Source organism: Podarcis tiliguerta, assembly GCF_965153285.1.
Source record: "Podarcis tiliguerta genome assembly, chromosome: 10".
Taxonomy (NCBI): Eukaryota; Metazoa; Chordata; class Lepidosauria; order Squamata; family Lacertidae; genus Podarcis; species Podarcis tiliguerta.
The window spans coordinates 43,206,541-43,220,237 of record NC_139543.1 but is presented as its reverse complement, the minus strand read 5'-3'; the positions used below and the strand labels follow the sequence as shown (position 1 = coordinate 43,220,237).

At 42.7% G+C, this 13,697-nt stretch overlaps 1 protein-coding gene across 1 annotated transcript; it reads left to right on the top strand.

Annotated features, from left to right (window-relative positions):
• Positions 1-11,942, top strand: LOC310658411 (cytochrome P450 2D14-like). The gene is made up of 9 exons (XM_083400311.1): positions 1-716; positions 1,691-1,862; positions 2,528-2,680; positions 5,378-5,538; positions 6,619-6,792; positions 8,362-8,503; positions 9,528-9,715; positions 11,054-11,195; positions 11,563-11,942. The coding sequence occupies exons 1-9, from the start codon at positions 492-494 to the stop codon at positions 11,739-11,741; spliced, it is 1,536 nt and encodes a 511-aa protein (XP_083256437.1). The 5' UTR covers positions 1-491; the 3' UTR covers positions 11,742-11,942.
• The last annotated feature ends 1,755 nt before the right edge of the window (positions 11,943-13,697 follow it).

Genomic DNA, 13,697 nt, shown 5'->3' with positions numbered 1-13,697 from the left:
AAAAGGAGGGGCTTATGCACTCAGCTGGACACATAGTGGAAGGTGGTTGATCCATGTACCTCTTATCCTTGACCAGAATCCAAGACCATCCTTGTATTCCATATCTCTCTGAAAGTGATCGTTTTCCAAACCATCTATCAGAGCTGTATAACCCTCATCAGAGGATTCTCTACTAGGTTCAATGACTTACCTAAATTCAACTTCCTATCATGTGAAGGCCTTCCTTATCTGATCTACGAAGGTTCAATTTGATTAGCTGAACTTTTCACTTGTACACTGGACTTTCAATCCTTGTGCAATTGCTCATTTACAGTATTAAAGCCCTTGCATACCTTTTAAGTTAACCCTATTAATAGTGGCACATCATGTTCCTACAGTGATTCAAAGCAGAGAATAAATAAAAAAGAACAAATGAGAATTAGAGAAACCAGCAGAGGCAAGAACAGCGCCAGTCTGCAGAGCAAGAATTGGGGAGAGAGAAAGCGGAGGGAATGGCTGGGATCGCGGCTTCCATCTCTTGGCTGGGGAGCCAACTCTCCTGCTGCCACAACAACCTCCCAGCTCTGGCCTTGTCTCTCCTACTACTTGCTCTGCTGCTTGATTATGTCAAGCGGAGGAAGAGAAGCAGCCGCTGGCCCCCAGGACCCACCCCTCTGCCTTTCATTGGGAACTTGCTACTGCTAGATGTAAAGAACCCACATAAATCTGTTCAAGATGTAAGTACTGGCTGCACCATCTCTGAGGACACTGCATGTTACTGAATGATTGCATTAGCCAAGCTCTTAGTATTATTTAATTAGTTAGACAGCTAGTTATTACCTGTTCTTCAGCCTAAGGCTACAGGGCAGGTAGTGGCTGTACTAGGATCCCAACCCCCTCCATAATATTGCACAATAATCAGCTACAGTTTTTGTTCTCATTAATTGATGCAGATTGTCAAACACACACACACACACACAGAGAGAGAGAGAGAGAGAGAGAGAGAGAGAGAATTAATTTTTGACACAACCCTGCTACCAATTTTCAATGGCCTGCCCAGGACACTAATACCATTACAGTGGTGGCTTTAGTCTGAGAGAATTGGGATTACGGTAGTAAGGAGAACTTTCCTTTAAGTTTGGCATTGCGTTGTTACATTGGTCTTTTTATGAACCATTTTCAAAAGTCCTCAAGGGTTTCTTTGTTTACATGATGCATTTTCACTCCTCCTCAACCAAATGGAAGCAGTCTGTAGCATACACAACAGCAACCCCAGTGTCTGACCACCCCTGCCGCCTCCAAGCCACCAAGTGAGGCTCTCCACCTGCTCCCTGCCCAGAGCAATGCAAAGAGGGCAGAGGTGGAAGGGAAGGCCTTTGCTAGCACTGCTGTTGCTGCTGCCACAGGAAAATTAGTACAGTATAACCTGTATTTTTGGACTGCATTGATGTTTTCCCTTAATACTGAAAATAATTGGCTAAATTGTAACATTTACTACATTAAAGAATTTAGGGGGATCTGGCCACCCCCAACAAACTCATAACAACATATTCTGGGGAAATGGATTTTTTATTAAACATTTCAAGCTTGTAATTAGTTTGTGCTTTTTGGATTTTCCCCATATATATTGTTCTGCAACAATATACCTTCCCTACTTTTATTGTCCTTTCCCCCTGGATAATTTTCTTCCTTTCCTTCCCATTGATTAAAGCTGGAAAAAAAGTTTGGACCAGTCATCTTTCTGCAGTGTGGATGGAGAAATATGGTCATCCTGAGTGGGTTCAAGACGATAAAGGAGGCCCTGGGACAAAACCCTGAGAACTTTGTTGACCGAGCAGCAGTTCCACTGCTGAATCTAATAAACCGTGGAAAGAATTGTGGAGGTGAGTATAGCTGATACCCTGATGGACTGAATATGCAGTAGGATTGTGACCCATCTCCCCTCACATACAAAAGTAGCTGAGGAAGGGAGAATTTGGAGAGGATGGAAAAATGATGGAAGAAACGAATCAGGAGAGTAGGAGAAACAAGCAGGAAGTGAGCAGGCCTGTAAGTGGGCCAGGATGGCACTTCAGGTTGTAAATGAAAGACTCCATTGCCTGGGAGAAGATACATATTCATGTGACATGTCAGGGAGATTTTTCAGGAGTTTGTTCTTCTTTCACTCAGCTGTAAACAACTAACAGAGGTAGGGACAGGAAGGTGGACTAGAAGCATTTGAAGATTTATTTGCAAGTTAATCATACAAGTGAGCAGGACAGCGACTACCTGCTGGCTGGCTGTCAGCACAAGATGGCAGGCAGCAAATGTTGTTCAGTCTCTGCCGTTGTCTGTGGACTCCCAAGGCCAGAAGAATGGGCCAGCAATCTAATGCGGACACTACTAGTCTTCATTTTTAAAAACAACAACAAACAATAACAAATGCAAAGAATTAACTAGTTCTTTAGACAAATGGTAAACTGTCATGAACCTATATAAATTATTATTTATTTTAAATAATATATTATTTTACATTACATGCATATTTATTTTATTTTACAAACCTCAGGAATAGTAGTAGCAACATGCGACAATGGCTGGAGGGAGCAGAGGCGATTCTTTGTCTCCCTCCTCAAGAACTTTGGGAAGGGGAAGCCAACGCTTGAAGAAAGAGTGTCTGAAGAAGCTGGATACTTGTGCTCTGAGTTCAAATCCAAAGAAGGTACATCTCATTGTTGGGGAGATTCTTCCTGCTGTGGGATCTCATTTGATGCAAAAACGCTAAGAGGATTCTATAAAGCTCATTCCCATCTCAATATCTTCTCATATTTCATTTTTGAAGCATGTAAGATGATGACTAATAATTTTGCAGCACTATAAAGAATGCAAAAATTATTATGGCATATGCTTTCAAGGATTAGAGTCCTCTTTCTGAGATGCACTGAGTGCAAACCTAAATGAGCAGACAATATAAACACACAGTGGTGGGAGGGAATTAAGGTCAGACAGAAAGAAAATTCAAGAAGAACAGAGAGAGATACATAAAAATGCCATGGTTCCATTGACACTTGGCAATGCAGTTGCTGGTGAAACACAAACTTCCTGGCATTGGTAAGCTGGGTGACAGGTGTAGTTTGATACACAGCTATAATATCAATTCAAGAAACAAATGATAAAATTGAACGTCTTTTTTTGCCTTCCTTTTTGCATTTTCCATTACAAACATTCATTTCTTTCACTGTGCTATTCTAGTTTCCCCCCACCATCAGCTCTTTTGAGCCTCTAATACAACATCTAATACAATGGCAATTATCTATTACAGCCATGAAACATCTCTAGTTCTTTCCTATCATAAGAGGGCTTCCCAGCCTATCTTTCCTTGACATCCTAAATTTCCATTTTGTTTTGCTGCAACTCCTTGGTTTATATTTTCCTCCCTTTTTTATATACTGTACAGTGGTACCTCGGGTTAAGAACTTAATCCATTCCGGAGGTCCGTTCTTAACCTGAAACTGTTCTTAACCTGAAGCACCACTTTAGCTAATGGGGCCTCCTGCTGCTGCCGTGCCGCCAGAGCACGATTTCTGTTCTCATCCTGAAGCAAAGTTCTTAACCTGAAGCACTATTTCTGGGTTAGCAGAGTCTGTAACCTGAAGCATCTGTAACCCGAGGTACCACTGTATCTCCTTTTACCCTTTTTTGCTGATGTTCATAAATCTATCCCTGCTTGTATATTTAACATTATTCCACTCTTTTAAAAATATGTTTCTAGTAATTCCCACTCACTTATTATTATTATTATTATTATTATTATTATTATTATTATTATTATTATTTTCTTATCCATATTTCTTATTGTAGCTGTCATATTTGCTGATTCTATAAATTCTTAGTTTAAACAGCCACTAATCTTTTGTCAGTCTTGCCTTTTCTTTTCACATTTTCATGTATGCTATCCTTGCCACTGGTGTCGCTTAGAGGAATAGGTTGTTTGTTTTAAATAGTTTGTTAATTTGAAAGTATTGAAACCAGTCACTCACAAATTTTGAAGTTTCTTCTCTTCCTTTAAGTCCTACTTCGTCTTCTTCGATGGTCACCAGATCTCCATAGGTTCCCCATTTGTCTCCCATATTCATCTTCTTGACAGCCACTGCTTCTGTCGGTGATATCCACAGAGGTGTTTTTCTTTCCAGGAGATCTCTGTATCTCCTTCATACATTGTACAGATTTCTTATTACATGGTTGAAAAAGTCCTTGTGTGCTTTTGTTTTGCCATAGTATAGCTAGCTATGCCAGCCATTCCTTAGATCATGTTCTTCTAGGTCCAGGATTCCTGTGTTTTTCAATTCAATCCCTTCCTTCAACCATACTAGGTAAGCCGCCTCATAATACAACTTCAAGTCTGGTAGCGAAAAGCCTCCCCTCTTTTTGTCATCAGTAAGGATTTTATATTTAATTCTGGGCTTCCCCCCCCCGCCATACAAAATTGGTCAGGTCCTTCTTCCATTGAATCCGGGGAACTTCAAATTCTTTTCCATGTACCAGTATTGACAGCAACATGGTTAGATGCTGTGAGGTATACAGCTGTTCAACTGTGTTATGTGGCAAAGGATCTCAGGAATTAAAAACTTTTTTGAGGGGTGAATAAATAGTTCTTGGTGGCATGTGATTGCTACACCTTTTAGATCTTTTTATCTTTGTTAATTTGTATCTTTAATGGAAGTTTTCTGTGCTTTGTGAATGGCGCAACAATATAGGAACTGCCAGTTCCATAGGAAAGACCCACACAATTGGCTCTGCTCACAGCCAGTCCCTAGCCATATAGGATTACATTATGGAAAATTGCTTCTTCATGTTTGGAACTGTGCTTGCAGGGAACCACTGGCAGAAGGCTTTCTTTATTGTTTAGACTTCCACATCAACCTCCAAAAACTGCACCCCAAAAACTGCTGTACAACTTCCATCCTATCTGACCGTTGGCAGTGCTGATTGGGTCTGTGAGAGCCAGTGTGGTGTAGTGGTTAAGAGCGGTAGTCCCGTAATCTGGGGAACCGGGTTGACGTCTCCACTCCTCCACATGTAGCTGCTGGGTGACCTTGGGCCAGTTACACTTCTTTGAAGTCTCTCAGCCCCACTCACCTCACAGAGTGTTTGTTGTGGGGGAGGAAGGGAAAGGAGAATGTTAGCCGCTTTGAGACTCCTGAAGGGTAGTGAAAGGCGGGATATCAAATCCAAACTCTTCTTCTTCTTCTTCTTCTTCTTCTTCTTCTTCTTCTTCTTCTGATAGGTGTTGAAGACAAAGATGCTTGGAGGATGCCAAATTGGAGAAGACCAGCCTAAACAATGGCCGTAGAATGAAAAATGGGCAATATATGATGACATACCTCTAATCTGTTCATTGTTCTTACATCCCATCAAGGTTCTCCTTTTGATCCACAAATCCTCATCTACAGGGCTGTTAGTAATATAATCTGCACCCTAACATTTGGTGGCCGCTTTGAATACAGTGATGAGAAATTCCTGAAAATAATGCATCCGCTTCAGGAGATCTTGAAGGAAGTAACCAGAAATTTGCCCCAGGTACCTTCATGCGTTTGTCTGGGTATTAAAAGGAAACAGCAATTTGGGGTTTGATGGGTCAACATAGAAAGGGGCAGGACTTGTGCCTGTGTGTTTTGTGTGGTACCACATCCTTGACTGCCCTTCAAAATATCTCTAAAACCTGGAATTCTTGAGGGGAAAACGGGATAGGGGAAGAACACTAGCTAAAGACAAATACAAGAAGATTAAAACATGAACATAAGCAATCAAAGTCAAAGGTGGTTTCTGAAAAATATCAGAGGCAAAATAAACCCTTTTATAATACAACTTTAAAAAGAAAATTAGAAAGACAACAATTCCTTTAATTAAAAAAACAATTGCCAATATGTTACTAATAAGCATAAACAAAAGGAGGTCAAAATGATAATAAACAAAATGATAACCAAATCAGATTACATAAAATGGGAGAAAGTAGCATCCACTAGTATTTTGACAGATGTGAAAAAGCTCCAGCCCATCAACCTACGGTAATTCAGCCTAGCACGTGACCCAAATTGGCCCATGAGGCCATTGTGACCTGCCTGCCACCTGGTGCTTTATGTGATATCATGCAGCTACAAATGAACAATCAACAGCTTAAGGGAGCTCCCAATTGTTCATTTCCAACTGGGGCTCCCTTTCAGTGTTCATCACCCAGACACGCTGAGATTGACTCCACTAGAAAGTTCTGCATCAGGGGAATGTGAAGCACTTCTTCCACTACTCTGACCTTGGAAGCCCTTTAGGTTTTGGGAGTAGGATATTTGAAGGAACTGCCTTCTCCTTCCTATGTTAGCCTGCCTGCCTATTGATATTATCACCAGAGACCCTTGTATATCCTAACATCCCCCTCCCAATTATGGCTAAGGAGAGGGCATTATATTGTGAACTATAGGAACAAACAAGAGTCCTTAAAGGGAATTGGGGGAGGAATGGGAATGAAGCCACATAAGCGTGAAGAAGTAGCTAGTTAAGAACTTCCTACTAGAATGCAATTTCCCTTCAAGTGAAATATCTAAGAAATGTCTTCTGTATCTGAAAACGTGGTGTCTCTTCCTTTTGTGATTTCTGCTACGCCAGCTTATTGTTGCGGGATCCTGGTTTTCCCGTTTTCCTGGACCTCATCGTGAACTGCAGAAACGCTATGAAGAAGTTAGCACTACCCTAAGAGAGATTGTGAATGAACATAAGAAAACCAGAGACCCCACCTTTCCAAGAGATTTGATTGATGCATTTCTGGATGAGATGGATAAGGTGGGGAGACATTTATGAACTCAGAACCTCTGGGGCTTCTTTTGTAGCTTCTGCCTTGGGATTGATTACTTTTGTTTAGAATTTGTGCCACCTAGACTATGCCAGTACAACTGCAAGACAGCTCCCCCCCTTTGTAAGAAAGCAGAGGAAGAAACGTCTGTGAGGAGGAAGGAAAATTATAGAGTCCTCCCTTCTTTCCCCTGCAGTCCACATCTCAGCGCTGCATGATTCAGAGCAATGGTCTGCGGCCATTAAATGGTTCAAACATTTAGGCTTTCAAAGTTTTTTTCCTGCTTCTGAGAGGTGAGTTCTCAGGGCAGAGTAGTAGGGCACAGTTTCCTTTTGAATTTGAGAGTCTTGGCGTCTTGAAATACCTGTGACGTTTGCTTTATTTACAAATATAGAAGCAGAACGTACCGGAAGCCAACAGATACTCCTTCAGTTGAGAGCAAACCTCACAAAGCATAACGGCTGTACCCTCAGTTTCCACAAATGACTTCTAGAAGTGTCTCTTCACTCTGTCGCATTTCCACCTGCAAACAGTTTTGGGCTCCTTCACTCTCTTTCTGCCCATCTGCATGGCTGGAGGAGCTTCACTTTCTCTGCACTCAACTTTCACCCACTTGCCACCCTCCAGATATTTTGGACTTCAGTTTCCATCAGCCCTCAAGATATGTGGAGGCTGGCAGGTTGGCGGTGACTGATTCCAACGATCCCTACTACATGTGCTGCCTCAGCTTGTGTAGTGGCCATACACAAGCCCCACAGATACTACATGCACCAGTTTGGAGTTCTCTGCTGGGGCTTTTTCAGGACTTGCACACAGATAGAGTGATATCCTAACCCAGCCCTTGGTGTCTGCACTTGCTGTGTCAATTATGCAGGGTGGGGCTTAATTGTCCCCCCCCCCCATATTTTATTCAAGTTGGCACCCCTGCACTCAGCACACTTTCCAGCAGGGTCAGCAAGAGTGGTGCTCAGGGGGAGTCAAGGGCACTTCACCAAGAGCCCCCTCAGACCTTGCACTGGTGTTGCTTGCCACCAAACAACCGAAGATGGAATTCAGTATGTAGTGGGACATGCAGCCCTGCACAATTCAGGTCTAATTTTCCAAGAGACTTTTAGTAATATTGGATGCTGAGCCATGCATGCACAAAGGCATATGTGGCCTCAGGAATCAAGCTTGTCTTTGCGCATGCAGTTATGAGGCCTCTTGGCAGATGTTAAGCAGTTGTTTCTCTGGAACTGGAGGGTGGGATGGGCAGTGAGGGGTGATTTCTCAGTGTAATTATGCCAGAACAAGAGCTAGGTTGTCTTAGATGTTACTTCAGGGTGGGGGCTGCCATGTTTTTCAGCAGCCATGTCTAGTTTTTGGAAATGTCTAGTTTCCCACTGTTTCTCAAGGAACCGAGCAGCTTTTTCTCTATTCACTTCACTTTGGTCTGATACATATCTTGCAGACTATTGATAACAAGGGCAAAGATCATTAGTACACACTATTCTCTCACAAACATGACATAATATTGTGCTTTTTCCACATGAGTGACCAACTTGTTCCATTTCCTTCAGGCTAAAGGGAAACCAGAGAACAGTTTTAATGAACGAAACCTTATCAATATCATTTTTGACTTGTTTGGGGCTGGTACTGACACAGTTTCTTCCACCTTGCTCTGGGGACTGTTGAACATGGTCGATCACCCTGAGGTTCAGAGTAAGTGATCAGTATTGGAGGAAATGCAAGACCCTGTGAGATATCTGTCTTTTTGAAGGCTAGATGACAGTCCAGCAGAATGAGCTGAATTAGCTACATGGGCTGTGCAGTTGCTTTATATCTGATTTGGATTCAAAAATAATCAGGAGGAGGAGTGGCTTAAGAAATCAGTATATAAATAATAACAGCAATGATAAAATGAACCAAAGTACTGTAGAAGCAAAGCAACTGGAACCCAAGCACTTGGAAAACAAAACTGCTTTGCTTAATACAGTAGGATCATGTCTTTTATGAGGGATAGGTTTTGGGTTGGTAGCATGTAAAGCTGAAATTGCTTATAGAACAACCTTCCGGTAACTACCGCCACATGAGAAATCTTATCTTCCAAGCTGGCACAGGATCTCTGTTTCAGATCTTGCAAGATCTTACGAAGGCCTGTACAGCTCACACAGGAGTTTCCCAGAGCCCAGTAAGCAAGGCAGAGAGCTTAAAATGTCTTTCCATGCCAGGTTTTCTGGCTTAGTCTACTCTCCATCTCTGCCCACCTGCTTACTGTCAGGTCCATCTCCTGTTCCCAGCTGAAAACCACCCTATTATTTAACAGCATTTGTATACCACTTAATTGTAAGTAAAACCTCTAAGTAGTTTACAGAGTGCTCCCCACAGGGTTGTTTGGTTTATCTTGTATGCTGCTATTGATCTATTTGCATCTTTCACCTTTCTCAAAGCAAATGGTGGTGGAATTGAAGCTAGGCTGACTATACAACTCAGCTGTTTTTCAGCATTTCATAGGATCAGATAAAACTACCACCTGCTAAAGACTGAATCAATATTTGAGTTATTTTGAGGATATTCAGCAGACCTTTAGTTGGAGACTCAAGTTCAAATCTCTGCTCAGCGTTAAAATTCATAGTGTCCAAGCCTGTTGAAACCGTAAAAAACAACATGCTACAATCAGCTTGGAGAATTGGAAGGATTAGGATACATATGCAATGCATTAATACTCCTAAATTAATATTTCCAGAAAGGGTCCAAGAAGAAATTGATGAAGAGATTGGCAGGGTACGATCACCTGTGATGGAAGATCAGTTGAAACTGCCTTATACTTGCGCTGTGATACATGAAATTCAACGATGTGCTGATATTTTACCTGTTGCAGCTCCATATACAACACACAGAGATACTGAGGTCGGCAAGTTCATGATTCCTAAGGTACAGACCCTGAAAAACACACTTGTAGAAAAGGAAATCATTGCTGTTGCATCAGAACTAGGTTGATCACTTATAAAGAAGCATGTGAGAGATCTTGATGCTCACGGTAGCAGAAGTCAATTGAGCTGGAATAATAATAATAATAATAATAATAATAATAATAATAATAATAATTTTATTATATATAACTCACCCATCTGACTGGGTTGCCCCAGCCACCCTGGGCAGCTTCCAACATATATAAAAACATTAAACATTTCAAAACTTCCGTATACAGATCTGCCTTCAGATGTCTTCTAAAAGTTGTATTGTTACTCATCTTGGCTCAGGGATCACATGACTCCATACCCTCCAACATTTCCCCGGTGAAAATAGGGACATCCTAAAGAAAAGCCAAATTAAGTAGGTTTTCCAGTTCAGTTTCCAAGCTGCCACTGATCTGGCCCTTTCCCCCTCCAACACCAGGTCACCCTCATTGGCTTGATCATATGGCCCAACCATCTGTCAGGACATTATGGTACCGAGCTGAAGTGCCATCTGTCAATCCAGCAATCCATTTTCTTCACTGCATAGCCAGGAACATTTCCCACCGATAACCTCATGAGTACAAGAATTAGATCTTGTAAACCAAGCAAACTTTAGATAAAAACTCAATTTTATTTCTTGTGGTGATTACATTACTCCATGAGAGGTCCAGTCTATGGCAACACAAGAACGGGCCTTTTCTGCAGTGGCTTCTTATTTGTGGAATGCTCATCCTAGGGAGGCTCACCAGGCACCTTCATTATATTTACCGTATTTTTTGCTCTCTAAGACTCACTTTTCCCCTCCTAGCAATGTAAGGGGAAGTGTGTGTGCGTCTTATGGAGCGAATGCAGGCTGCACAGCTATCCCAGAAGCCAGAACAGCAAGAGGGATTGCTGCTTTCGCTGCGCAACGATCCCTCTTGCTGTTCTGGCTTCTGAGATTCAGAATATTTTTTCCCTTGTTTTCCTCCTCCAAAAACTAGGTGCGTCTTGTGGTCTGGTGCGTCTTATAGAGTGAAAAATACATAGGTGCCTGGAGAAAATGTTTCTCCTTAACTAGGCATTTGGGCAATTAACATTCTATGTCCTTTTAACTGTGTTTGTGAGAGTCGGATTACTGGTTTGGTTTGTTCTTCTTATATATTTTGATGTTGTGAACTGCACTGTGATCCCAGATGAAGGGTGGCATACAAATTTCATAAATATAATACATTTAATAATAATAAATATTATAATGCATTTCATTTTCAGAAAAAGAATTATGAGATAAAGCCAGCATTGGATTCTAATCTTTGTTTCTCTGCCATTTTAGGAGACTGCCGTCTTTAATCATCTGTCCTCTGTGCTAAAGGATGAGACAATGTGGGAGAAGCCACATGAATTCTACCCAGAGCACTTCCTGGATGCAGATGGGCATTTTGTCAAGCGAGAGGCCTTCCTACCTTTCTCTCTAGGTAAATCCAAGAGAGGAATGGCTGAGGTATAAGGGGAGAGGTTGCAAGCTGTCCTGTTATCTGCAACTGATGGGAAGAGGAACTTAAGAACATCTGAAGGGCCACAGGTTGCCCACTCTGCTTTCGTCTTCACACCCTTTTCAGTGTCACATAAGTTCACACCAAACAACTAAAACAGTTTTCCCCCTTAGCATTTCAAGGAGAATATGGACTGACTTCAGGCCTTAAAAGCACAGGCATGGGTCGGAGGGGCTCAAAATCAACATGAGCTGATTAGAACTGAAGTTTCAGAGAGAGAATGGGAGGGTTCTGTGCTGTCCTTCCTCCTGATCTCATGCTCAAAGTATTATGCATCCTGTTTACACAGGTCGTCATGCTTGCCCTGGAGAACAATGGGCCAAAGTGGAGCTCTTCCTCTTCTTCACCAGCCTCCTGCAGCATTTCACCTTTCGCATTCCTGAGAACTATCCAAGGCCCAAGACTGAAAGATTATTTGCCCTAACAGTTCATCCAGCCCCTTTCCAGATTTGTGCCATTCCTAGATGATGTTTCCAAGCTTAGTATATCTAGCAATCTAAGCATCAACCTCAAAAGCAACTATAGAGCAGAAACCAAGAACAGCAGTTTTTAAAATTAATAGAAATATTTATGTATTTCATAAAACAGTAGTTTTCATGAAAAATATCAGAGCGTTCTACAACAATCATATGTAAAAACATTCAATAAAAATCATATAAAATTTCAAAATCAGAATCAACTAACTTCAGTTTAGGAGTTAGAAGGGAAAAAAACCAACAATGGGAAATGCAGGGATATAAAGCATGATCTGAGGTGAGGATAATAACAGGTTATAACAACCAGATGATAAATCATTAGGAACTATGCATAAAAGTAGCATGTAATTTGGCCCTAATGTTATACAACCAGTCTACCTGTATGGTACATTGTATATGGCTAAGAAGATGCTTTTGTATGTGGACTATAAGATTATTCAGCATTCAACAAATAAAAATATAGACATACTGTCAGGGAATTGGAGGCAGAGGAGGAGGAGAGGGGGGAGAGAATGGGCACTTACAGAGATCATGTGCCTTTAATTAGCAGTTGCTCTTCTTCTGACGAGGAAGAAGACAAAGGGCTGTTGGGAGGCAATGAATCTGAGAGGGGAGGGCCATTTCTGGGAACCAGCCACTCTCAGAGCAGAGGAAGAAGGGGGCGGGGCTTAGGAGGTGGATCTGCTGGGGGAAGAAGTGGAAAGAGCCATTCGAGGCAAAGCCACTTCCGGCTTGCCGCAGGAGGTGGGGTTGCGGGCGTCACGCCCCCCCCCCCCACGTGAGCAGGGGCTGGTTTAGCCCCCGCGAGAATAGGAATGGGAATCCCCGGGAATCCTGGGGGCTTCCCTCCCCAGCCAGCCAATCAGCTGGCTTAGGGGGTGGGGCTTGCCCCTATTTAGCACCGGGGCGAGGAGGCTCGCCCTCCTTTCGCCGGCTGGGACCCCACGTTTGCCTGCCCTCCCTCCCTTTAGGTAGATGTTAGGTAGGTCTCTGACTTTGCTATGGACCTCGGTCTGTCGCCGCAAGGGGCATGGTAGGAATTTTTCCCAATTGGCGATTTCCAGCCTTTTGGTTTCTCGCCTACCTCGTAGCAACTCGTCACAACTTCTCGGCATTGGCGGTAGGCATTGGTAAGAAGGGGTTCAGAGGATGCGTGGGGGGGGAGGAACGCCATCACCTCCCCCCAGTGAACGAAGGGTGGTCCGTTAAAGGATTCCGGGGGGCGTGGCCCTGTCCGAAGCCTATGGAGGTGTGGGCCAAAGGCACGCCCCAGAGCGGTGACCGGGGGAGCTCCTAGCTGACGTGCCTCGGCGGGTGACTCCCCCACTAAGGTGTTAACCCTTCACCGTGTCTCCAGCAAATGGGCTGGAGCCGGATAGTCGGTAGGACCAATGCCTAAGCCAATGCCTCTCATTCCTGAATTCAATAAAGTTGTGGCCTAATTCGCCCATTTAACCTTATATCATGGTGTCTCGTGTCTTTATTTATCCTGGTGGGGGGCGGGAACTCGCCACGCAACTGACTGATCGTGATGGTGTCGTTCTTTGAACTCCTGTAAATACTTTGAAGCTACCCAATTCAGCTAGCATTCACAGCTCATACCTGACACACACCAAGAATGACTCTGTGCTTTCCTGCCTTTGTTACTACAACTTGGTTAAGGCCAGCGTGCATTCACTTTCCTGTCTTCAGCAGATTTAAAAGCCAGGTGGATTTTGTTCTTTTGATTGCAGAAAATCTCTCATATATATATATATATATATAGAGAGAGAGAGAGAGAGAGAGAGAGAGATTTATTGATTCCAAAAGAAAACAGTCAACAAAAACACTTTAACACATTACAGAAAGATACAATAGTTTCATAATACATATCTTCTATGGCGACTTCCCATCACCCCATCATGGTTCTTTAGTACTTTTTGGTTTGTCGCACTTATCTTTATCAATA

Excerpts from the sequence above, each read along its gene's own strand:
- LOC310658411 (XM_083400311.1), top strand. The coding sequence starts at position 492 with ATGGCTGGGATCGCGGCTTCCATCTCTTGGCTGGGGAGCCAACTCTCC. Across the intron at positions 1,863-2,527 it reads CCGTGGAAAGAATTGTGGAG|GAATAGTAGTAGCAACATGC; the intron begins GTGAGTATAGCT and ends TACAAACCTCAG. Across the intron at positions 11,196-11,562 it reads CTTCCTACCTTTCTCTCTAG|GTCGTCATGCTTGCCCTGGA; the intron begins GTAAATCCAAGA and ends CTGTTTACACAG.